This window comes from Lacerta agilis, chromosome 4 (genome assembly GCF_009819535.1).
Source record: "Lacerta agilis isolate rLacAgi1 chromosome 4, rLacAgi1.pri, whole genome shotgun sequence".
In the NCBI taxonomy this organism is placed as follows: Eukaryota; Metazoa; Chordata; class Lepidosauria; order Squamata; family Lacertidae; genus Lacerta; species Lacerta agilis.
In genome coordinates, this window is record NC_046315.1 from 20,627,221 (window position 1) to 20,653,549 (window position 26,329).

Genomic DNA, 26,329 nt, shown 5'->3' on the forward strand with positions numbered 1-26,329 from the left:
TCAGCCATTAAACAGCAGGATCCGGTTTAGACAAGGAATATGAAGTACAGACCAATTTCTCCCCATCATTAATAAAAACTAAGCATCTATGCCAAGACAGCTGGTAAAGTCGCTAAGGGAGGGTGTGTGAACTGTGGAGACCCTGTTCATAATCACACTCTAGGTGTAAACTCGCTGATAATCTAGGGTGCCCTCAAGCCTTAGTTGTATTACACAGTAAATATTACTGACCTGACTTAACTGGCTGCTGCAAGGATCAAGGAGACAAATTATGTGGAGTGCTTTGAAAGTGATCTAGAAAACTAGCCCCATAAACACTGTGAAGGACACAGTCTGTCCAAGAGCTTTCCTCACCATTATATATTCTCTCTTCAGATTTTTAAAAGGCACACGTGGCAACTTGTAGAGGAAACAGAGAGCAAAGGAAGGTATCCAATACAACACTCCAGCACACACTTAGCGAAAAGCAAGCCCCATCAAACTGAATGGTGCTTACTTCTGAACAGACGCTGTAGGACTGAATTGTGAATATTTCTCCATGTACAAGTGTTAAATGTGATTTTAGGCCTTGCCTCATTCTTGCAACAGGCTATATATTTGATCTCATTTGGCAGGGTTACTTATAATTCTTCCTTTGAAGGCTTTTTCCTGTGGCAGCTGCAGGCCGAAGTCCTGTCATCAGGCTGAGGTACAAATTCCATCCTATCCCGTATTTCAGGTCTACCAGCTTGGCGTTCAGCATATTTCTGAAATATGTAAAACAGGTTGGAAAGAAACTGAAACAACAGCAGACTATTCAAAACAAAAACTTCTCTCCCTTTCACAACCCTGGTCATTTCCAGTGTGTTTACCCTGTTTATTGAGCTTAGACGTTTGTGGGAACATTATACAACACCACTCCTCAGTGAGTTTTCATTCTGATTTACAGTATTTATTTTTTGCAGGCAGTTTATACAATGTTTTGTCAAGCAATTATTATCCTGCACTTTCTGAAGCATTTTCCCTACTGCAAGAAAATCCCCCAAAATTCCTGGAAGTGGATTTCTCGTGCTGCAAGAGGGTCAAATCCACTTTAATTGTACAACTTTTAATTTAGCGAGAGAAATGATTGTGCGATTATGTATGTGTGGCTGGCTCCTCAACCACCTCTCAGCAGGATATGTGGCCCGTACTTGGTTTAAACTATGGTTAGTGAGGCAGGAGCAAACCATGGTTCCAGATCCTGGTTTGCTGTGAAACCAGACCATTTTAAGACCACCACAGTCAAGTTTCATGAGAAAGAGAGTGGACTGCATGGTTCGGAACAGCATAAGCATAGAATGAAATCTGGACTAACCTGGAACACTTTGAAATAGTAGCAATAAAGCCGGTGAGGCTGCAGTAGTTCTCTTGCAGCTGCCTGTCCTTCCTTGGCAATTTTTCTGACTTCTTCATCATTTTCCTAATGAATAGGAATAAACTGTGTTCAAGCATTAGTACTTGGCCAGGAGACTCAGCTGTTGTAGGAACTACTGTATTGCTACTGTCTATTTAATTGTATATATTATATTATACTATACTATACTATACTATACTATACTATACTATACTATACTATACTATACTATACTATACTATATTATTATTATATACTGTAAGCCACCTTGAGAACTTCTGATAGTAAGGTAGGATATAAATACCCCATAAGAATAAAATAATAGAGCAACTAAGGAGTCTTATGCGATTGTGTTCAGCAAGAAGGGGCGCTCAGATTTTCAGCATCTGCAGAAATGCTAAGCTGTGGGAAGCTACTGTATTACACAAGCCTACACACAGAAAGATCCTCCAAAGTTAATTCCAGTCTTTTCATACTTTTACCCACACTTTATCCAAAGCTTTAATGATATCATCCTCCCCTGGCACAGTTAGAGACAGGGATTTCTTAATTTCAGGAAAGCTACCCTTATTGCCCAAGCAACAGCTAAGTATACAGACAGGTTTGACATCTCTCACACAGATTTGGTTACTCAGAACACAGAGCAGTAATTGTCTTCTTCCACCCATATAATCATTACGCATTTATGTGCCGCGGAGCTGAAGAATAGACCCATCCCTGTTAATACAAGGAAATGCGGCTTAGATTGAAGATGCAGAAGAACACAATTGCGAATTTGTACTTTGCAGTTCTGGGGCTATGTTTCAAAGTTCCTAGTGTTTTCCTCCTTCTTCTCCGGTTTAGAACTTTTGGAAATACACTTGTCTCTTCATCTATTAAGTCTCAGTTCCTACCTAAACCACGAGGAGTGTGAACACACTCCACTGTGGGCTGGCAGTTACAACTTGACAGCTGTGGTTTGTGACTCCAACATAGGGAGGTTTTCAAAGCTATGAGAACCAAACTATAACTCTGCTGGACGCTCACCCTATCACATCCGGAGAAGCTGAAAGGTGCTGAGCTTAGGTGCTGATGCAAATCTGGTATCCTTCCCTCCAAGGCTTGCCTTTTCCTATAAGGCAGGCACATCCAACAGGTAGATCGTGATCTACCGGTAGATCACTGGCTACCCCCCCAAAGAAGCTCAACAAGTTTGGCTCCCCTAAAAAAGCTCAAAATTTCTGCCCTGCACCCCTAAAAAACGTGGCTTTGCCCCTCCCTAAAAAAAGTTCAACAACTTTGACCTGAACCCCTAAAAAGGGGTAGATCACTGCCAGTTTTTAACTCTGTGAGTAGATCGCAGTCTCTTGGGAATTGGCCACCTCTGCTATAAGGTGCTGCAATTTATAATACCCAGCTTTTCTTCTGCGGCAAGGATGATTACCTTGGCCCATTTTATTCTTTCCAGCAAGTCTTCCAAGTTTCTTTTAACGGGAACGTAGTGGGTCCAGGGCGCCAGCTCCTTATAGAAGTGCTCGTAGTACTGCGAAGCCTGCTTGATCACAAGGCTGTCGCCCAGCATGAGGTAGGGAAACCTGTAGGCTGCAACTGTGCCATCTATACTCACCTGGTATTTGTACTGTGGGAAGAGGAGGAGGAAAGCAGCGTGAACCAAGCACGTATTGGGATCAAGCACTGCACCCTTGGCTAAGTTAAATAGTTTCACAATTTGGGTAACAGCAACAAACCCTATCTGTTTTCTGGTCACCTTTCAGCCCGAGGCTGCAATTCGAAGTACCTGATAGGAATACTCCAGCCATGTACAAGGGGGGTTTGAGAGCTCTCCTTCAAACCACAGCAAGCAACCCACCGGATAAGCTCTACCTGAAACTCTGGGGGCCTGCAGGATCAGCTGCTGATGCAACATGAGTAAAATTACAACCAGAACTTGACATCAAAGGAGACCCAGTATATGCAAGGAAGTGCTGTGCTTGGGGTTGTGTGGGTTGGACCCTGGGCGGAAAGAGAAACTGCAGCTTGGTAATAAAAGCACATCCTTTTCATGCACAAGGTGAACAGTTCGATGTCCGCCGTCTTCAGTTAAAAGCGTCAGGTAGAAGGCAATGGGAAAGACCTCTGCTCAAGATCCTGGAGGGCTATTACCTGTCAGAACAGACTACACTGTGTTGGGTGTACAAATAAGCCTAAGGTGGTATAAAGGAATCGCCCCATGTTTCAAAGGGAAGATAAAAGCCCTGCTGCAAGCAGACCAAACGACCATCTAATTCAGCAGCCTGTTTCTAAAGTGACCAACTAGATAGATGTCTATGGGAAGCCCATAAGCAAGACATGAGTGCAACACCTCTCTCCAGCAATTGCTATTCCTAGGCCTACTGACTCTATGATACCGGAGGCAATATGCAGTCTACATGACTTATCGCCATCCTTATCTTTTGTCCATTTGAAAACGGAAGCTGCTTCAAAGTCTCCAAAATTCCTACCTCTGCAGCGGTATAGAACGCAACACACATACGCAACCTCAGGTGTGATGATCACACAGGCATGTATTTTGATGCATGCAAGCTGGAGGAAATGATAGGGAATGGGTATACACTCGCAGTAAAACACACAAGTATGCAATATTGCACGTTTAAGTTTCCAGGCAGGATGTTCCTTAACACTGAAACCGGCTCTCCAGCCAGAGCTTCAAGGAAAAACGAAAAACAAGGACATTTGTCTGTCCCCTCTTGGGGTTAGCAAGATAGGCAGTATACCTTAAAGAAGTCAAAGAACCCCATCAAAGGAGCCTTCCCCAGCTCCGCCTCCTTTTCTCTGAAGAAGAAGTAACCTGTTATTCCAGCATCCAGCAGTTCTGGGTTTTCCTTGGAGAGCTGCGCCAGCTGAAGCCGTTCTTCCCGGCTGTCTCGACCTCTGAAGAACCCTTGTTCTGTTTTGTTGTCCCAGGCAGGTCCTGCAATTAATGGGTGATAGAATAAAGGAGGGGAGCACAGAAATCTTGGAAGTCCTAATGCAGCCTTTGCCAACCTGGTGCCTTCCAGATGTTCTGGACTACAACTCCCATCAGCCCCAGCCAGCACACCAAAATGCCATAAGCAACTTGGGAGGCCTAATATTTGTCCTCCGGAGATTACAATTTGCAAGCAGTATTATTTTTCTTCAACGAGGCAGATTTGCTAAGGCCACCCCACCCATTATCAATGTTCAAAATACTATTCTTCCTCTGCTACGGGAGGCACTATGTCTCTGAATACCGCAGGGTGGTAAAGGTAAAGGGACCATTAGGTCCAGTCGCGGACGTCTCTGGGGTTGTGGCACTCATCTCGCTTTATTGGCCGAGGGAGCCGGTGAACCAGAGCAGCGCACGGAAACACTGTTTACCTTCCCGCCGGAGTGGTACCTATTTATCTACTTGCACTTTGACGTGCTTTCGAACTGCTAGGTTGGCAGGAGCAGGGACCGAGCAATGGGAGCTCACCCCATCAGGGGGATTCGAACCGCTGACCTTCTGATTGGCAAACCCTAGGCTCAGTGGTTTAGACAACAGTGCCACCCACATCCCACCGCAGGGTGGATCTGATATAAATCAAATCGATTTAAATCATGATTTAAATCACTAGTCAGTAAGACTTGATTTAAATCATTTTTTTACAGAAAGACTCATTTTTGCTGGTATGATCTTAATATTTACAACCAGATGAAGGTTTCATTTTTGGAATAAAAAATTTTCAGAATGCTAGTTTTTGCAGTTATGTCAAAAATTACTGATTTGGTTATACTAGTAGAAATACATAGGCTGATATTATGAAATTATTGTGAGGTTTAATAAGTTAACTGTTTATATTTGGACAACTTTTCTGCTGTACTTTATTAGAAGGAGATAAAAAAATCATTCCCTTAAGAACAATTTAAAAAAATTATTTAACTAAAACAATAGTATATGTATCCATGTTTGTTAACTGATGTGGTTAAACTTAAAAAAAAAACTTAGACTGAGTTTTATGCACACATGAAAAACTTAAAACAAATCCTTATTTCCTGATGAATAGCCTTTGGACTATAACGTAACTTAAATAGAAAACTATCTTTAGAAAGATTTTTACTATCTTTAGAAAGATTTTTCCTCTGAAAGCATTTTATTTTTTTGAAAAACCCAATTTAAATAAATAAATAAATAATCCGATTTAAATTTTAAAAAACCCATTAATTTTTTTTTTGACTTTTTTCCACCCTGGAATGCCGGATTCTGGGATCACAGGTATGGGGGATGCTATTGCACACAGGCCCTGCCTTGGGGCTTCCCATAGGCATCTGATTGGTCATGTGAGAACAGGATGCTGGAGCAGATGTCCTGATCCAGCAGACACTTCTTACATGCTTATCCCCCATCTCTGTCTGAAAAAAACCCACACACAGATTCCCATGTTACCTGTGTTTCCTTGAATAGACAGGAGGTCATTTGTGACGCCTCGCAGAGTTTCTAGGGTTGAATGGGTGACATCGTAGGTTGGAAGTACCAGGTCTGCTGAATCCATAGAGCCACACCAGGAAAGGATAGGCAGGGGGCCAGGGGTGTCGTTTGCTTTCCGATGCTCAACAGGCCAATCCGCAACATTGAGATAAAATTCCACATCAGGAAGGTGGACCTAAAACAAGCCAAAACACCTTTACAGTATACCTGAAGGAGCGTCTCCACCTCCATCATTCTGCTTGGACACTGAGGTCCAGCTCCGAGGGCCTTCTGGCGGTTCCCTCACTGCAAGAAGTGAGGTTACAGGGAATCAGGCAGAGGGCCTTCTCGGTAGTAATATTATTATTAGTAGTAGTAGTACTAGTAATAGCAGTAGTTCATGCTGTCCTACTAGTTGCTTTAGCTTCCGCATGATGTAACAATCAACCCAATATTATGGATCAACAAGCTATTGATTAAAAAGCCAAATTTGGTGGTCCCCTATATAAAAAAAATGTTTTAGTCTCTGTATTTTGTTCTACCATTTTGGCTGTTTTGGTTACATCCCATTCCCAAATGTTTCCTCTTTTTTATGAATGAGCTTGGAGCATCTGCTTTCTGTGCCAAAGGTCCCTAGGTCAATCTGCAGGGTCTCCAGCTGGGACTGGGAATGTCTCCTGCCCGACACCCGAAGAGCCACTGCCAGTCAGTGTAGACAATACTGAACTAGATTGACCAATAGGTCTGGCTCAGTAGAAGAGAGCTCTTCCTTTGTTCATATAGCTGGGCCCCATCTATCCTTCCTTGTCCCAATCCAACCAGAGAGACTCACACATAGAAGATCCTTCCTTGTCTGTGTGATTTGCTGGTTCAGAAACAACAGGCAAAATTGGATGTCCTCCAAGTGAGATACTTTCAATGGAATGCACCCTTGGATATGCATTCAAGTGTGCATCCCGATATAGAAGGGGAAGCACATTTCAATGCACATCTGATTTGCTCCCCCTCTGCAGATAGTGGCTCCCAACAGAGGGCAAATGGTTTATTTGAAGCTGCCAACTTGCATGCTATGAATCAATACACACTGAAAAGCTTGAGAGAGGTGAGAGCACCTGCAAATTTGAGACTTCCTGCACAACTCTACACGTATCTACTCAGAAGCAAGTCTCACTTGAGAGCCTTGGGGTGGATCTAAACACAGGGGGGAATGCTATGAATAAGTCAGAAATGAGATAGTTTTAACCAAAGAAAAAAATCCCTATGGAAAATCGCATTTGAACATTTCCTGCTCTCTGTCGCCATCTGGTGTTGCATGTTTATAGCACATCCAAATCACTTTTTTTTAAACTAATGTAGCACAGAGCCTAGGGCTTGCTGATCAGAAGGTCGGCGGTTCGAATCCCCATGACATGAGCTCCCATTGTTCAGTCCCTGCTCCTGCCAACCTAGCAGTTCGAAAGCATATCAAAGTGCAAGTAGATAAATAGGTACTGCTCCAGCGGGAAGGTAAACAGCGTTTCCATGTGCTGCTCTGGTTCGCCAGAAGTGGCTTAGTCATGCTGGCCACATGACCCGGAAGCTATATGCTGGCTCCCTCGGCCAGTAAAGCAAGATGAGCACCGCAACCCCAGAGTTGTCCGCGACTGGACCTAATAGTCAGAGGTCCCTTTACCTTTACCTGAGTCCCAAGACTCTGCTCAAAGGATATTGCTGGAGTGCAGACCCCTGTGGTGGATGCCTGTTATATACTGCTGCATTTTGCACACCACACTAAGCCATGGTTTAGCAATATGGATGAGATGCAGTGTGTCCCAGGCTTGAATACTCCCCTCTTGCTGCGCAGGTAGGGGGACAGCTTTCTGTTTTAGTTAACGATGCAGCTATGTGGGAGGAGGTGAAGGGAGGATGGGAGTATATGAGGCAAAGGCTTGCAAATGTGCTGAAAAGAACATTGTTTAGTGTCAGGGTGGCTAACCTGTGGTCTTCAGAACTTGCTGAGCTACAATTCCCATCAGCCCCAACCAGCCAAGGCTCAGCAATGATGGGAGTTGTAGTTCAAGAACACTTCCGAGATCCACAGGTTAGCCATCCTTGCTTTAGCATGATGTGCAAACATGGCCAGTGTGTACTAACAGTGTGTACTAAGCGAGTATCTGTGGAAATATACCTTCCTCGCCAGCGACAGCAACATTTCATCCGAGAACATTTTGAAGTCTGTGTACTTCCCCAAGGACCGGCGATAGATGTGATTGCCGATGACAGTATAATGAACAATGGCTCCCATCTTTTGGGCGAATCTTGGTGGAACCTCATCAAACATCCGCTGAAGATCAATGCTAGGAAACATAGCAAAATCCTCGATAATCTGAGGGTGCTCTGAAGGACATGAAAGACTTTTCTCCCAAATCTGAGCATCTTCTTCCGGGCATTCGCAATATTCATGATAAACTGGACCTGAAAAAGACAGAGGACGACAAATACAGTGGAACCTCTACCTGCGACCATAATCTGTTCCGGAGGTCTGCCCGGAGGTCAAAAAGGGTCACTGGGAGAGGCGCTGTTGTGCGCAAGAGGCGATTGCCCGCTCCTGTGCATGTGCGAACGGCAATTGCTGCTCCCGTGCAAATGGTGGCAACCCCTCCAGTTACTTCCGGGTTTGCCATGGACGTTCGGTGAAATGGATGCAACTGGAGGCGGACGTAAGAAGAGGTCTGACTGTACATAATGTTTGGGGGCACACAGGCCTAACCTTGTGATCTGTGCAAATGGGGGTTCTTTCTCATAAGCCTTTTCCAAGAAATGCTTTTAAATCACTTGAGACTTCAAGGCCCTTGGAATGGAAAACAGGAGCAGGAGTGCTGATTCCATGTGTTCAAAGTCCGCACTTTAAATCCATGAGATGGCTTTAAGCATGATCAGGAAACTGGCCAACTGACTGATTGTTTTATAGTGTCAACCTTTATAAAATATTCCATGAATTCAAGATGGCCCTTCTGCAAGGCGTTCCAATACATCTAGTCTCATAAGCATCATCATCAATGCTTTTTACCAGCCTTCACCAACCTTGTGCCTTCCAGCTGTTTTGGACTACAACTCCCATCAGCCCCAGTACAGATGACTCTCCTTTGGTTCAAACCAAGGTTTCCCAAGCTTGAGTCTTCAGCTGTTTTTGGACTACAGTTCCCATCAGCCCTGACCATTGGTCCTGCTAACTAGGGATGGTGGGAGTTGTAGTCCAAAAACAGCTACAGACCCAAGTTTGGGAAACCCTGGTTTAAACCAATCTTTCTTATCCAGATCTCTGCAATGCAAAAAAGGGGAGTCATTTTCAAGAGAACTTCTTTTCTTTTGGAGACAGTTAATTGCCTGCATAAGGTCTGTTAAGTTTTTGGATGACTACACATACATGCCGGTTCAGTTTTACAGGTGTTCTCCCCTACCCCGCCGATCAACTGAGCAATGCCCAGCGGGTCAGAGCCCTGGAAATTCAGGAGAAAAAACAAAACCACGTTACCCTTCAGGATATAGGGAGATTCAGCGACATGTGCACCGCCATAAAGAATCTCCACCTTTAAGCCTTCCTTCACGCTTCCGTACAACCGGTATCGCATGAGAAAGGAGCCATCGTTCCTATCCAGAAACTTAGGGACATGGATCTGAACAACTTCTTTGGGGGAGATGGGTTTGATTTTCACTTCAAATTGTGCATTTCCTAAAGAAGAAGAAAACAGATATAATTTTAGACATTCTGCATTACTTGTTTTAAGTTAATAACACCTTGGCTGTGAGGTTCCCCCCCCCCCACCTGACCTGGGAGGGCAGGGCCCTGACTGACTCCAGCTACAAAAGTCGAGGCTGCTGAACAGACTCTTGGGTTAGGGCATTGTTTAAGAGGTTTTGTTAGGGAGGGGTATTACTGCTGTTAACTTTTTGTATTGTTGTAAGAAATTAAGGTCTTTTATATATATATATAATAAATGTTCATAAGTGTTCCAAGCAAACAAGGCCACATGTCTGAAGCAGCACAGGGAAACAGTCCTGACACCATTTTGACTCTCAAAACTGACCAAATGTTTACCAAATGTTTCTCTGCAAGGAGGGAGGGGTGAGGGAACTTCCCAATTGCCCAGGAATTAAAAGAGATTACCATCTCAAAGGAATGGCCAGGCTGCTAACAAAAGGCAATCAGATAAGGCTTTTAACAGGTAGCCTGGCAGGAAGGGGAAAAACAAACTTCTCAGATTCTTGTTTAAATCTGTTGGAGGCCGCCTTTTTGTGTGATGTAGGTGTGATGTGTCTGGGGAGTGGGATTTGGGCTGCACCTCTTCTGTGATGTATGGATGATGCTTCTTGGGGGTGGGGCTGGACTCCGAGGGGGATTTTTTTTTGGAAATGTTTTTTTAAGGACAGGCAGCCCTTTGTTTGATGTCCTTCCCTGCTCACCTGTGTGTGAGGAAGGTACCCTGTTGCAACAGAACAATAAAGACAAAGCTTACTAGCTGCTTTGCTTCTAATTATTCTCTGGTTGGCCTCTGTTTTTTACTCCTACCGATGGAGAACCTGCAAAGGACTTTACAAGGGCTCTTGTGTACCCCATAAGGGAATAGGGGCAGATTTTTTCTTACAACATTATCTTTGTTTTGGATCTAATTGTGATTTATGCGGAAATTGTTCTATTTGATTTGTGTACTTTTTGATGTTTGAATTTATTGTTGAGGACTACTTTTGTTACATTTGTAATTATGTAATTTTTTCATGCTGTAAGTAGCCTTGAGTATGGTTTTGGCTACAGAAACGCGGCACATAAATAAAACAATGTGTGTGTATAAAATAAGCCCTGCTGAATCAGATCAACAGCTGCTAGCCACAATGACTATATTCTACCTGTACTCTCCCCGGTTTTGATTCCAAGCAACTGGTATCCAGAGGCACCTGGAAACGATGCCTTATGAGGAACGGCTTAGGGAGCTGGGTATGTTTAGCCTGGATAAGAGAAGGTTAAGGGGTGATCTGATAGCCATGTTCAAATATATAAAAGGGTGTCATATAGAGGAGGGAGAAAGGTTGTTTTCTGCTGCTCCAGAGAAGCGGACACGGGGCAATGGATTCAAACTACAAGAAAGAAGATTCCACCTAAACATTAGGAAGAACTTCCTGACAGTGAGAGCTGTTCGACAGTGGAATTTGCTGCCAAGGAGTGTGGTGAAGTCTCCTTCTTTGGAGGTCTTTAAGCGGAGGCTTGACAGCCATCTGTCAGGAATGCTTTGATGGTGTTTCCTGCTTGGCAGGTGGTTGGACTGGATGGCCCTTGTGGTCTCTTCCAACTCTATGATTCTATGATTCCCCAACAATGGAGGCAAAACAAAGCTATCATGGTTCGAAATCAATGGTAAACTTAACTGCTGTGAATTTATCTACCGGGTAATCCCATTCTAAAAGCCATCCAAGTTGTTGGCCATCACTACCTCTTGCAGGAGCTAATTCCATATCTTAACTATGTGCTGTGTAAAGAACTACTTTCTTTTGTCTTTCCTGTATCTTCTAATATTCAACTTCAACGGAAGTGCCCAAGTTTTAGTATTACGAGAGAGGGGAAACCTTATTCACTCTCTCAACATCAGGCATAATTTTAGGCACCTCTATTGTATTTTGTAACTTACAGTGCCACTTCAATAGCAGCATTGATAACCTTGTTTTCGTGTTTCTCAGTGTTAGCTACTCTTCTTTACAAAAGCACAGTGTAATCACAGCCGTGTGCAATTCCTCGATCCCACGCAAGAGCAGGTAAGTCACAGAATTTGATACTGGCTGGCAAATACAGCCACAACCTGTACCCACATCACGAGCGAATCAGCCTTAATGTAAACTGACAATTTCAAAAGGACGAAAACAGAAGATGCTACCTTAGGTTCTCAACATAAACAAAGCCAAGTAATGCAAACGGAAATATGAAGAGGTAAGAGCGCTTGCCGAAGAATTGATGCTTTTGAATTATGGTGCTGGAGGAGACTCCCGAGCAGAGCCGTCTCATCCATAGAAGCCGGTGGCGCGGTGCGCCAGGGCGCTGGGCGCCCCAGGGGCGCCCCCGCGAGCCCGCCGGCATACCGGGCTCTTCCTCCCCAACCCGCCCCCGCCCCCACGGGCAGGCGGGCACTCGCGCGCCGGCGGGCGGGCTGTAAGCCGCCCGCCCTCGCCTCCCAGAGCCCCAGCTGGAGCGCTGGAGCGGCGCGGGGCTTTGCGCGACCTTCCAGCACTCCAGCTGGGGCTCTGGGAGGCGAGGGCGGCCGGCTCGCGCTCCTGCGCGCAGCCGCCCGCCCGCCCAATGCAGCGCGAGCTGCCCAGCAGCGCCGCACCGTCCAGCTGCGCGCGGAGCGCGAGCCGGCCGCCCTCGCCTCCCATCCCGGAAGCGCTGGAAGGGCGCGCAGAGCCCCGCGCCGCTCCAGCGCCACGCCCCTCACCCCCCGCTCGCCCACCCCCCTCCCAAGGGGCGGCAAGCGCGGGAGGGAGGCGGCGGAGAGGCGGCATGGCGGGGGCGCCGGAGGGATAGCCGCGCCAGGGCGGCAGATCCCCTTAAGACGGCTCTGCTCCCGAGAGTCCCGTGGACTGCAAGAAGATCAAACCTATCCATTCTTAAGGAAATCAGCCCTGAGTGCTCACTGGAAGGACAGATCCTGAAGTTGAGGCTCCAGTACTTTGGCCACCTCATGAGAAGAGAGGACTCCCTGGAAAAGACCCTGATGTTGGGAAAGATGCGAGGGCACAAGGAGAAGGGGACGAGAGAGGATGAGATGGCTGGACAGTGTTCTCGAAGCGACTAGCATGAGTTTGGCCAAACTGCAGGAGGCAGTGGAGGATAGGGGTGCCTGGCGTGCTCTGGTCCATGGGGTCATGAAGAGTCAGACACGACTGAACAACAACAACAACAAGAGCACTTGCAGGTGAAGAAGCCTTAATCCTGGCACTGTGGGCAGAATGAATGTGGATCAACTACTCAATCAACTTTATACCTGTGCAAACGATTTGGCAAGTGCGCCATTTCAGAACAGCGTGCCAACCACGTTGTTCCAATGCCAAGTGCACGAAAGCGCGATCCTGCCTAACGTACACATTTTTTGGTAGTGTACAAAATGAGCCGCTCTTCCTACAGCTCACCAGAAATAACCATATCCTCCTGCAGCTTATTTTACGGATGACCTGGCAATATACTCAAACCCTGTTGCAGGCGAGCCGGGCCTGTTTTGCTCCCGCCGCTTTGATGATGCATCCTACCTCCTCAGGATATTGGCAGGCTATTAGCTTGCTTGTCATTTTCACCTTGAACTTCCATTTGAAAGGGTGTGAAAGTATATCACTCTTGTGCAACCACCTTCTTCCTTGCCTTTCTTTAAATTTCTTCTTGCTGTCCTTACTTGCTGGCACATATATGTCAACTATGACGCCTGCCCTGTGACCTTGAAAATAGCTTTGCCCAGGCCCATGATCCCAAACAGACTTTGCAGGAAAAGCTTGCTGGCAGAACCAGGGATAAGGTGTATATTAGATTGTGGAATAGATCCATCATTCACATACAAAGCTGGGTGTCGGGCAGTCTTTATTTTAAGATGAAAAGGAGGGGAAAGACAACAAATATCTGTGGTCTTTCAAATATTGTTGGACTCCCAACTCATGGAACAACATGAGCCTTTTTGAACCAGACTCTGTGGCCATCTTTTTTTTAAAACATTTGATTTCCAGCAGTTTTCAGGTGGCAATGTTCGGCTTCTCGGTAGTGGCGCCCACCCTGTGGAACGCCCTCCCATCAGATGTGAAGGAAATAAACAACTATCTGACTTTTATAAGACATCTGAAGGCAGCCCTGTTTAGGGAAGTTTTTAATGTTTGAAGTTTTTATCATGTTTTTAATATTCTGTTCGTTGGGAGCCACCCAAAATGGCTGGGGAAACCCAGCCAGATGGGTGAGGTATAAATAACAGATGATGATGATGATTGCCATATGTAGAGCCAGTATGGCAATTAAGAATATTAAGCTAGGACTAGGGTGTCCCAAGTTAAAATCAGTATTGAGCCATGATGACCATGGGGCAGTCATTATCTCTCTGACAAGCCTACCTCCCAGGGCTGTGGCAAGAGTAAAAGCAGGAGGGTTTTTTGAATATCTTGTAGGAAAGACGGAATATAAATGTAAATGTAATAATAAATAAGTAAGGGATCTCCAACTGCTGATTTCTGCTGATCCAACCTTTCCTAATGAAAGAGTCTAAATCTGGGGATGGGATCATTGCTACCTCTAAGCCTATGACCAGCTCTTGCACAGCTTCGAACATGACTTAACGCTGGAATCAAACTGCACCTCAGAAACCTCTGCAATGAATATGATCCAGGAGCAGGCGTCCTCCATCCTGCAACTTCGGCCTACCTTCCACTAGCAGAGATGGTGAAGAGGCCTGGGTGTCACGTCAAAAATAAGAAATAACGCACACCCAGTGTAGATTAAAAAAATAATAATAATCTAGCACGGTACTGAGAAAGGTTCTTTTTGTTCTTCCGGTTGTTTTTTAAATGTGAGCCTGTGCTAAGAATGCCTAGGAAGCTGCCCGACGCCAAACCGGGCTACCAGTCCACCTAGCTCGCTATTGCCCACACTGACCGGCAACAGCTCTCCACGGTTTCGCACAGGGGATTGTTATAACAGGATCTTCAAGCTCTCCATGAAGATGCTCCGAGCTGCACGACCCTCCCAACCCGCCTGGCCGTCTCCTCCCGCCCCACGAGGGTCTTGCCCTTGACACGTCAGCTGCAAAGCCAGGCGCAGCTTTCGGGGCGCAGCCGGACCCGTCGGGCAGCAGGGAGCCCTCTTGGCTGCCAGACGCCGCGGCGCTGGGCGTCTCCCGTGCGAGGCGGGTCTCCAAACCTCGCTCGGAGGCGCCTTGGCCGGCAGAACCCGACAAGAGAAGGAGAATCAGGAGAAGCTGCTCCGACGCCCGCGCGGCGCAATACCTGGCGGGGAGCGCGTGAAGTTGCGCCCGTCGCTGCCGACCGCCTGCAGCCAGAAATACCGGACGGGGAGGGTGGCCTCGGCGCGCAAGCCGGGCCCCCAAACCAGGCTCCTTTCCGCGCTCACCGCCGCCGGAGGAGGCTCCGCAGTGGCGGCTTCCGAGAAGCTCTGCCGGGAAGCCCACAAGACGGCAGCCCCGAGCAGCAGCGCGATTTGCAAACAGCCGCGCGCGCCCCAGCCTCGACGTGTGGCCAACATTGCCTAGGCCTAACCGGTGGGGGCGGGGAGGGAAAGGTCCACTCCGACGCCCCTCCTGCTTCCCCTCTGAAATTTTTGCAAACTTTGCGGCTTCTTTTTTTTGGGGGGGGGGGGGAAATATCGAGTGGCTTGATTTGATTGGGAGGTGTGATGGCCAATCACGAGGGGCGGCAACATTCTTTTTCCTATCCAAAGCACTGCGCCCAGGCAGAAATCCATATTGGTCCCGGTGGAGCGGAGGCGGGTCTCTATTCTTAGGGACCGAGTCCCCTTTGGTTCCCCGATAAAATGTTTGAGGGGGCGGACCCCCCCAAAAAGTTGATGGGCATTGCCATTCAAATTGCGTGGGTCATGTGATCAGTTTACGCAGGACGAGTGCTGTTTGCCAATCCGAATTTCTCCCGAGAAAAATACGGGAAATAAAGGAAGAGGCCGGGGTTGCGTTAGCAGCTCTGGATTGAACTGCCACACTTTAAAAATCGCAAAGCCGCTTTATTATACAGTATAATTCATCGAAATGCCTCACAGTCGTCAACAAGGTCTGGAGTGGAGTCTACCAGAATTCTTCCTCAAATTCGATGATAAGCAAAGCAGAAGGTGGGATGAAGCCAAGAGCATAGGTATATGTATAAGCATAAGCACACATAGTATATTAAAAGCCAAGAGCATGGGAGTTGTCATTCAGTGCCAGCACCACTGCTCAATTACATTTTGGTAACAAGTGACCCTTTAGATTCTCAGGACTTTGTGATTACCAGTATTGATCGAGAAGAATAAACCGCCCATCTTGCTCCTTTTAAGCCAGCCTTGTAAACAAGCCACACAAAAGTTGCTGTTTGTCTATTATTATTATTATTAACCACAGAAGACTGCCTTCTCTAGAGATGCCAAGGATTAAACCTGGGACCTTCGGTATTCAAAGCAGTTGCTCTACCACTGAGCTATCTTTTGTATGGCTCTTCTTTCTGGGGGGTGGCATAAGGGGGAAGGAGAACCTTGCCCCTTTGCAGCAGCTCACTGCATTTGCATGCTGGCCACAGAGCTGTTCACCCCTCCTCATCCAGCCTACTTTATCAGTCTACATGCAGTTTCCTTCTCATTGATGTGCCAGCAGGCTCCCGCTTAAATGCAAATCGGTTTTAAGCACCAGCTTGATCTTCAGATCTGATTGTGAAGTGTTCCGCATATCCTTTGGGCACTCCAAGGCAGCTAATTATCCCTTGCTCATGTCTGCAGTGCAGATCAGGCAAGCTGCTCCTGGAAGGCACTGCCAGTTAAAAAGCTGGCAAGGAACAGAATACAACACATTACACCCACCATTCACTTCAACAAGGGAAGCTCCTGTGTGCTCCCTGTTCCCTCCCCTTGAGAGTCAATGCAGGTCACTTTATTCAGGAGCTCCATACATGCATGAGTGTCCAACCAACTAGCCTTTTACTTAACAAGCTGTTTTGCAGCAGGCAAGAATATTTGTCCACCCGGCAAATATAGGCAGTGCTGCGCTGCCGATAATCCTTTGCAGAAGATGCCATTAATGCATGCGGAGTTAGCTAGGATGCAGCTCTTTGTTGAGTCTCATCAGGGTAGTGGTGAAAAAGCAAGTTATTTGTGTTCAGGCTGTTGAGAGGAGTTTGCCTTACTCTGCAGTTTTCAATATTTATACAGCAGGGGAATATTTATGTATGGCTTGAAACAGGATTTTTGAGATGTATTTAAAAGTTTGTGGGACAGAACTAAAAAGCAGTGTTCTAGAACCGTAAGTCACTTTTACACGGGGTGGTGGTGTAGATTTTGGACATTTGTTTGAGGCTCAGGAAATGTCTAGTTACCAGTACATCCCTGCAAACAGGTGATCAGTAAAGCCAGTCAACTTTAGATTTGTTTTCTTAATCCTCCAGACTCTGCCAAACTGCTTTAGCGTCAGTCTCAGACCCTTCATACCCTAACTGCCTGAGGTATTCCCTCTGGCTACTTTCACCTTGATATTTTTTTTTAAATCAAATTTTAGATATCTTATACATAAAGCCTTGGAACCACAGTACTGTACTCTCCTTTTGCTACTGGTATGTTAACTTGATAAAATGTGTAAAATGACTTCTTGTGTGAGTGACTGGATTCATTTCTCAGCCTGTTTGCTTTCAGTTGTTTTATGCTTTGCTTTTTGTTACTCCTTAATATTATTTTACAGTAATACCCTACCTTTCTCTAATAAAATTCAGGGCAATCCCCCCACCCAAGCTCTGGCCAGTCCTTGCTTAGCTATGTGGTTCCTGTTTCCTTCAGGCGCTAGGCCTACTCCACTTCCTAGAGTTACTTGAAACATATCCCACTATGATTAAAGAGCAAGAAACCATTCGCATAGGAATTTCTGTATGCGTATTTGCCACCACTGTTGTGAAAACAGCATCAAGATTTGTGCGACTTTGAAAATAAAAATAAAACACATTTGTAGGGCATTCAGAATGAATACAGAAGACATACGAATAAGACAAAATGAACTGTGATTTCAGAAGAAATACATTCCCTTTATTTAAAAATAGTAGTAGTCAATACTAATGGCTTATTTTTTAATCAAAGCTTTTTCTGCCTAAAATGCAAATGGCCAACCTGCATTACAGGAGCCACAAGCCGTTAAGATTGTGGCAGAGAGAAAGAGAGAGAAGGGTGTACAGGACTAAATCAGGAGCAGGGAACCTGTGGCCCTCCAGCTGTTGCTGGGACTACAACTCCCTTTATCCCTGACCAAATGGCGGTGCTCGTTGATGCTGATGAGAGTGGGGACTCCAACAGCATCTGGGAGCGCCACAGGTTCCCCATCCCTGAAATGATCTCGATCGGAGCCATTTCTAGATTGTGGGACAGATCCTTGGTTTCCCCAACCATCATGGGATGGGGCCATTTTGACAGCTAAACTGGGCAGCCCACCTGTCTATCAGGTGAACAGTTTCTCAAACTGGGCTCTTTGGCAGGTGCTGCCAGCCCAGCAGGGCCTGCAAACCCTGTTTTCGGCCGGGAGCTGCATCTTCACCTGCTCCAAGCCTTTAGTCACAATATGATGCCAGATGAAGAGCAGGTGGACGTGGCTTGGTTGAAACAGCCTCAGAAGCAAAATGGAGGTGTCTGCTGGGTGTAATTAAACATGCCACCTGGAGGTTCCCCACTGCCAGAGTCACACTCCTGTCTGCCTCTTCAGTATTGCACTGCTCCTACGTATGTATGCCAGAGGCAAAACCACATCAAGGTGCACAGGAAGCTGCTTATACTCTTCATACTCTGGACTTAACTTCAGGCTGGGCTGCCAAAATGACTGGCCACCTGAGTTATATTCAAGCAAGACAGGATGTCGGGAGGCCTGAAAACACGAGAAAATAGCCCTCTCTGATAGACAACGTCTATTAAAGGGTTGCAGCTCTCTCTCTTGTGCTCCAAAACACACATAAAATATATTGTGTGTTGCGCTGCTCATTTCAGTGGAGGCAGCAGATGTGAGAGGCCAAGGCAATATACATACAGCCAGGGCTGGCCCAAGACGGTATGCCACCTGAAGCGAGCCACAAAATGGCGCCCCACCCCTTGCTAAGGAAGAAGAGACGAGGGAAGATCTACATCAGGAATGGAGGGGGGAATATTATCTACATTGGAAACAAGGGTAGGAGGAGACCACCAGTGCCTCCCATTCACCAAGAGGCTGCTGTAGAGGTTGCGGCTACCTTACAAAGCAGCAATGGGTGATGCATTTCTTGAAGGCCGGATCTGCTGCCCCTGTGGATGCTGCCACCTGAGGCAGCTGCCTCACCTTGCTTCATGGATGTGCCGGCCCTGGATACAACGATGACCTACCTTGGTTAAATGAGCAGAGCAAGCCTTTCAGGAAAGGCATATTCTGTGTGTGCTTTGGAGCTTGAATTACAGAAGCGTATGGATCAAGTCTAGAACACTTTAGCTTTGCTGGCACTCGATAGTCTGTTTGCATGAGCAATGTAACACAGCAGAGCAGGGGGACTCTCAGAATTTGGTAGGTCAGCTTCCGTCAGGGAATTCTGAGAAACTGGTCCGTTGGCTACCCTGGATGGGGTTGCACTCCTGAAAGAGCAGCTTTGCTTCTGGAGAATGCACCTGGATCCAACCTTGTCACTGGAGGCCCAAATAACCTTAGTGGCTAGAAGCACCTTTTACCATCTCTGACTGGTACAACAGCTATAACCATCCCTAGACCAAGAAAGCTTGGCCACAGTAGTCCGTGCATTGTTTACTTCTGGGCTGAATTACCGCAATGCGCTCTATGTGGGGCTTGACCCTTGTGCTTGACCCAGAAGCTGCTTTTAGTGCAGAATACTGCAGCACAACTGCTGACGAGAGAACCTGTCAGCATATAACATCTCTGCTCAAAGATCCGAACTGTTAGCCTATCCAGACATGTAGAATGTTGACATATATTTAAATATGGTTCTTAGTTTATGTTAGATTTTGAATATTTTTTGAATGTTTTAAATAGTTGCTTTTAACTGTTTTTTGACTGACAATACCCTCGTTTTATTATTTTTGCAAACCACTTTTGATGTTTCGTTACAATCAAGTGGTATAGAAGAACCTTGCAAAATAAATACGTAAAATCATCACTTTTGGAGTGTTTTCTTATTGTTTTATTACTACTTTTGGAGCTTTTTCTGCTTATATAGGAGCTGGTCCGTGGTGTTTCACAAATCTTCTCCGGTGTTACATTGCTCACTTGAGTAAACCATGGTGTGAAAGAGAGCCAGAGAAGTAAGCATATGGACTGACATTTATGACAGACTTAAGGGTGCAATCCTATAATTTTCCTGGGAATAAGTCCCCTGAATTCAGCGGGCCTTACTTCTTAAGTAGACATGCATAGGATTGCACTGTATATGAAGATGCATCTGCTTGCATCAGCAACAGTGCAAACTGAAGGCAACATTAAATAAATAAAGAACAAAATATATCTAAATAAAAGTTATCATTTTCTTTGCATATGTAGCATACTTCAGAAAGACGAGTGAGAATATTAAAAGGGGGCAGGATTTGCTTCCAAATTAATCTCAAAACATTTACAATACTTACAAATATTGTACAAAGCACAAAAAGGAGCACACACTATTCTAGAACCGCTCAATGTAAACACTTGTGCACCACTTATGCTGAACCTCTTGTCACTTTAGGGTACAAAATGCTATATACATATTAAATTAGAGTCACGTGCCCAATGCACACAGAATATTTCTTGTCAAAATAATTAATATTTAAACAATACAGATACACATCTTTGTACACAAATGTACCTTTTGCTTTAAAATTCTACCAGAACAGTGTACAAAACACTGACGATAAATATGTAGTTCATTCATTATTTCAAGTCATACCGTAATTTCAACAGCAATACCACACGAGAAAATAATATTTTAAAGGCACACACTCAACTTGTCTATATACTTTTTTTAACCAAGTATATTCCGCGATATAAAAATAACCACTTTGGGCACCATTTCTGAAGTGTTCATACTTGCTGTTTAAAACAACAACAACAACAACACATAAGGCAAAAATCGGCCAAGCGTACTTTTAAGTCACACTTTCTTTCCATGGGAGAGTTTCTTGTACCAGGATGAGTGGGATTTGACATTCTTTTAACTTTGGCTGGGTCAATGAGCTCTTGGGTAACAATCCACCAAGCAGTGCTCCAATGTTTAAATATATTAAACATTAATTTGCTCGCACAATCTAAAGAAAATATATTCACATCAGATATTAAATACACACATATAAGTTACCCAACTCCTTACTGGGGAAAAAGAGGTGGGGTGGATGGAGAAGGAATGTACATAGGCCACAGAAACTGTGCCGAGTGCATCCTTGATTCACAGACCACTAATACATCCACCCTCTATATTCTGGGTAAGATACCGGTATGCAGCTGTTTTCTTGCCATTAAATTCAGCATACCAATTCCCCGCTGCTGAATCTTCATACCTGGAAAAGTTTCACAACTGCTCCATATGCAATTATTAATGGCACAGAAGACCTAATTTGGAGTTGGGGGGAGAGAGAGAGCTAGTAACCCTATTTCAGACCCATTAGCAACATTTTCATTACTACTACTACTACTACTACTACTACTTTACACTGTCATGAGGGATTAAAGCTTGGGCATTGCAGAATAAGCTCTGTGATTTGTGAGGTGGTCAAGGTAATGTGTGCATTTAGGGCTGGAGATCAAATCAGCACATCTACAGGATCCGACTCGGGCGTTCACACCCAAATATTTTATAAACTACCCAAGGAACAGACAAGCCAGCCTTTTGGTGAAGTTTCCCCACCCCCTTTCATTGTGCCTCAGAGTTCTGACTCCTTATCGTTCTCATCCAGGTAGTATTCATCATCTGTAGTGGTGCTGGAGTCTGAATCTGAATAATCTGTAGGGTCTTCTCCGTGGACATCAACCGGCTTATTTGGGCGCGAGTCTCCTGCTGATGTGTTTTTATCAGCAGAACTGGCGCTCAGCAGATGTGATCTGTTCAAGGAACAATCCTCTTCCTTCCTCGGAGAACTAGAGTTCTTCAGAAGACACGGACTCCACAACCGTCCCTCTGTGAGTGACCTCTTTATGTTATCCAAGAAAGCCTGCTGCTGCTCTTTCCCAAAAATGCCAAACTCAATTGATGGGTACAACACACGCCTGGAACCAAAGGTCTTGTAGCTTTCGTTTTCTGTCTCCCAGTTCTCATTTTCATCACAAGACAACAGTTCAGAGTGGGATTTGAACTTCCGATTGTACCTACTGCCATGGCTTATCAAGTTGCTCCTGGAGGCCAGGCGATCACAGGGCGCCCGAGTATAGGAACTTTCAGAAAAATGCCGTTCGCGTTGAGCTTTGCTGGGATATAGGACTGGTTCAATGTAGGGTCGGCTTAGCTTTCTCAACCTGTTTGGCTCCTTGATGTTTGGATGGTGGTCATATTCTGTAGGGGAGGTCATCTTTTGCGACGGACAGATCTTTGAATAACTTTTGTTAAGAATGTTTGAGGTATTATCAGATGAAAGTGGGAAAAACAAATGCTCGCCAACATTAACAACATCCTTTTCCATTTGCTTTGAATCTGCAAATATAATTTTGGAGGGGACGGAACAACTAATATTTTCCAGTCTATCATCTGTTTGGAAATTACTACTTGTTGTGGACATACTTCCTTTTGGAAACAAGGCTGTAGAATTCTGTGGGGTCGCAATTCTGGGGTTCTCTCTTTTTTGGTTGCACAAGTTTGTAAAAGGTCTTCTAACCTCATTGGTAAGCAATGGGGGACCCTCGTTAGTTTGAGGTTTCTTACTGTCGGACTTGTCCAGCACCATGTTGTCAAATTCATCAGCCAGAGGGTTCCTATTCTGGTTCTCATTTCCTGCTTGGAGAAGTGATGGAGGAACATCAGGTGAAATCAACATACTATGAGGGTGGCTGATCTCCAACGGAGCGTTGTTCTGTGAAAAGATGTTACTTATGTGTGGCTTGGGACTTGAGCTTTTCTTGCTGGAAAACTTTCGACTTGTTTTGTACATGGCTGCCAGCTTGTTTTTAATGGAGGGCCTGTTTTTCCTTTTTTCTATGTCGCTAGCTTTATCTTTAGTGGAATCCAAGATAAGCTTATTTTCAGTCTCTGAAGAGTCAGGCAGATCCTGTGCAGTACCTGCAGCCTGATCTTTAGAGTTATCTGCAGAGTTTCTCACCGTTCTCTGTGCATTTGTGTAATCTTTGCGTAGCAGAGAATTCCGAAGCATCTCCTTTTGTTTCTTTGCATACTCTAAAGAATTCTGGTTTGGTTGGAGTGCTGGATCAACTGTGGAAGTTGCGTCAAGTTGTAATGTTTGGTTCTGGAACTTAGAATGCACCTTGGCCTCTGAAATGAATGCTTCATCTGTGCTGCTCCCAATGTTTTCACCTCTCGACTGCAATTCATTGCCCTTTTTGGAAATACTAGGGCCTCTATAACAAGACCTTCCTTTGACCTCTACATCTTGTCTAATGTCTGTGGTATTTGATGAGCTGTGGCTTAATGATGAGTCAACTTTTGACTCTTTCTGCAGTTGAGAGGGAAACTTGAAAATATGCACCTTGCACTGTCTGCTGGTAGTAGCACTAACAGATTCATTCGTGGTTTCACCAGGTTTCAGGTCACCTGAAGATCCATGTGAGACTACCCTGTTGGAAAATGCAAGGTCTGGCGTTTCTGCTGGAGGGCCTAACACTCCTTCCCTATTATGCAGCATACTTAGAGAAGCACCTGCTCTTTCCGTGACACGATAGCAATCTTCTTTATTAGCATCATCAGAAGTTTTTGCGTTCTGCGACAAATCAGGTGTGGCAGCCATTTTGCCAGGAGAATCTGCTTTTCCTTCTTTTTCTAAGCTGGAAGGAAAAGCCACTGTCCCTAAACCAATACGGACTTCATATTTCTTCTGCGGAAGCTCAAATTTGCCTTTGGGCGGGGAAGAGTCTGTGCTCTGGTTATCATCTAGAAAGAGGTTGCTCAGCGTTCTCGACTGTTTCCGTGGTAAGGTGTAGTAAACCGAAATCAACTCGTGATATTTTACATTATCTTCCTCAATGCTAACTGTAAGTGTGCTGGTAGTTTTGTACTGCTTTAAGGGATTTCCTGCATCAGTTCCCTCACATTCAGAAAGCACAGAAATTTCAGTTTTGTCTGGACTCTGTACGATGGTGCTTCTCCCCTTGGCGTTATTAGAACCGACAGATTTGCTAGGCTCTTGGGTTATCAGTGAAGGATTGCCTTTAGCTGGTGAAAGATTACAGGAGACATCCTTTGGTGATGGACTTAAGGGAGAACGGGCTGAATTTAGCAAGAAGCTTTTAGCTCTCTGATTTGGAAATTTCCCCCCCATTCTATTCGATGCAATGGATTCTAAATTATCTCCCAAAGCTCTGTTGTTTTTAAATAAGATTTGCCTTGCAGGAGAAGAGATAGGTTTCTCCGATACAATACTACCATCAATACTGGCAGATTTTCTAGGTAAGGTGCAATATGTTACAGGAGATTTGGGAGGGCTGTTACTGGGAGAGCCAGTGACGCTATTGCTAGTTGTGTGTTTAACAAACCTATTGCACTTGTTGAAATCTTCAGTGCGAGAATATGGCAATTCATCTTCAACAAGCACTTTTGGGCCTCTGCTCAAAGCAGACAAACAAATATTCCCAGGCGTTTTGTTGGGTGTGAGAGCTCCTAAGCTTTCCACACCATGCCCCTCTCGTTCCAAGAGATGAAGAATTGATGTCCTTGGGTTGCTGGCAGTTAACTGAGGGGGAGTCGTTTGATCGAGATCACTATTTATGGCACAATTGCCTTCATTTCTTCGTCCAGTTCTGTTGTGAATGTTTGATAAATAACTGTTTCCGGTATCTGTTATGGAATCTGACTTTGAACACAGTAAGTAAGGTGGTTTAAGAGATGTGCAGCTTTGTGGGTCAACTGCAGAAGAGTTCTTACAAAGAGGCATCAAAGAATCAGCGGGACTATGTGTGTCTACCGGATCAGAAATTACTCTTAATGTTGCTTCACTGTCGCCTCCGCTGTCCATTTTGTCCATCCGGTCAGCACCACTCTGCACTTCTGCTTTAAAGTTTCTCTTGGTTTCAAAGTGCTTAGCCAAAGCCTTTGAGGAAGCTTGTCCAGCTCTAATGAAAGGATTTTGTCTTTGTGCTGCATATTCCGTTTGGCCATTTCGGACGGATAAATCAAGTGCTGGACAGCTCTGCACACCCTCTGCATGCTGTGCAAACGGTTTGTTTCGTACACCTTCTGAACGATCCATGTGCCTCCTGACGTAATCCGATACACGGCTCTGAGCATCCCTCTCACCCCGCGGCGGCAAGCCCATTTTTTTCGCATAGGCACCATGCCAATTTCTGGGATTCGGCGGAATCCTTTCCACGTCAGCATCAGGGCCGACAAAGACTTCGTTGTTGTAATAATGGTGGTCAGTGGGCATAAGAAGCCTCTCCTCTATTCTTCCAGAAGGAAAACTCTTGCGGGGGAGGCCCATCCTGCCATGAAAGGATGGGTATCTATAGCGGGGCTTTGAAGCGCTCATTCCCAGCTGATGCAACAAAAAATTCTCCCGGTTGTCAAACCCCAGCAGGTCTGTATGTTTGTCCGCAAAAACGGGATTGCTCATAACTGGCACTGCTCTTCTGTAATTTACTTTTGTTCTGTAAAATCCGTATCTTGTGTCCTTCTGCAGAGAACAAGGGTACGTGTCCTCAAACACTGGGCCAAACTCCATTAACGACTGCGTCCTAAGAAGCCCGTCTGGGTATACAGGATGCTCTGAAGGTGGCGGTGTATTCCATACAATAGACGACAGGGGAGTCCGCCTGGGATGCTGGCGATAGTTCCTTGGTGCAAAGACTCTGTTGCCTTCCAGAGGGTGTTGCGGGCTCGCTGCGGAAAGCTGGTCCACAGACGTGAAAGACGGGCGCCTTGCAAGGCAAGACAGCGAGTAACTCCTGCCAACCGAATTTCTGGGCGTGAAGTCCTTGTGCCAAAATCCACTGTTGCGTTGTCCCGGAGGGAGATGCAAGCTGCCTTCTGAGGAATGTCCCAGGGAGCGAGTAGAATTCACTCTCTTCAAGACAGGGGAGCTTCTGCCATAAACATCCCCGTATGTGCCGTCCTTCGCATGCTGCCTTTTCGTATATGTATCACACGGCACCCTTGGCCTGAATAAAGCTTTCTGTTCATCAGTGGCTCGCAGCGTCCTTGTCCCATCTGACAAAAACATGCTCCGTTCATTTCTCTGCACCCCTCCAAGGAAACCCGGTCGAGTAAAAGCTGAATAGGGATCAGTGTCTGGCGCTCTGGAACCAGAGTTGGCTGGGGTCCTCCTGTTCCCTGCTTCTCCTCGGGATTGTTCCTGTGCCAGCTGGTCATCCAGACTCCCCAGGACTAGAGAGAGGGGGGGGGAGAAAGAAAGAAAGAAGATTGATTAATATATACCAACAAAGTCAGCTCGTTACTTGTACCATAACATCCTTGTCTAACACATCCCAGATTATCAGATTAGTCTAGATATTCAAAGAAAAACAGGCAAAGTTAAATCACACTGAACACGTGTCATTCTGGACAAATCTGGGAATTTTGGAATGAGGACTCTCTCAATAACATGTCTCTTTTATGAAGGGTTACAGCATATAAAATACATTTAATTCTTTGTTCAAAAATCTTCACTC

General features: G+C 45.5%; 2 protein-coding genes across 11 annotated transcripts in view; both read right to left on the reverse strand.

The window, feature by feature from the left end:
- Positions 1 to 576: 576 nt before the first annotated feature.
- On the reverse strand, positions 577 to 15,115 carry POGLUT3 (protein O-glucosyltransferase 3). 4 transcript variants are annotated; one of them, XM_033146246.1, is made up of 8 exons: positions 14,820 to 15,115; positions 9,337 to 9,534; positions 7,990 to 8,276; positions 5,802 to 6,018; positions 4,129 to 4,325; positions 2,799 to 2,993; positions 1,337 to 1,441; positions 577 to 746 (listed from the first exon to the last, which is right to left on the reverse strand). In XM_033146246.1, the coding sequence occupies exons 1-8, from the start codon at positions 15,073 to 15,075 to the stop codon at positions 621 to 623; spliced, it is 1,581 nt and encodes a 526-aa protein (XP_033002137.1). In that variant the 5' UTR covers positions 15,076 to 15,115; the 3' UTR covers positions 577 to 620. The 4 variants fall into 4 exon arrangements, with proteins under 4 accessions (XP_033002137.1, XP_033002138.1, XP_033002140.1 ...); XM_033146247.1 differs by lacking the exon at positions 2,799 to 2,993 and having other exon boundaries at positions 14,820 to 15,113; XM_033146249.1 differs by lacking the exon at positions 14,820 to 15,115 and having other exon boundaries at positions 9,392 to 9,432.
- Positions 15,116 to 21,417: 6,302 nt separating this feature from the next.
- The window catches only part of EXPH5 (exophilin 5), a 37,080-nt gene continuing 32,168 nt past the window's right edge, over positions 21,418 to 26,329 (reverse strand). For all 7 annotated transcript variants that reach the window (XM_033146257.1, XM_033146253.1, XM_033146250.1 and 4 more), the window contains one exon: positions 21,418 to 26,045. In XM_033146257.1, the coding sequence (XP_033002148.1) occupies positions 21,427 to 26,045 (4,619 nt within the window). In that variant the 3' untranslated portion in view covers positions 21,418 to 21,426. The remainder of the gene's footprint in view (positions 26,046 to 26,329) is intronic.

What these genes read in the sequence shown, in the direction of transcription:
- POGLUT3 (XM_033146246.1), bottom strand. Translation starts at nt 15,075, where the DNA reads ATGTTGGCCACACGTCGAGGCTGGGGCGCGCGCGGCTGTTTGCAAATC. An exon ending in TGCTGTCGCTGGCGAGGAAG is followed by an intron (nt 6,019 to 7,989) that starts GTATATTTCCAC and finishes GGCTTGTTTTAG; the next exon opens with GTCCACCTTCCTGATGTGGA. An exon ending in GTCTATTCAAGGAAACACAG is followed by an intron (nt 4,326 to 5,801) that starts GTAACATGGGAA and finishes CATTAATTGCAG; the next exon opens with GACCTGCCTGGGACAACAAA.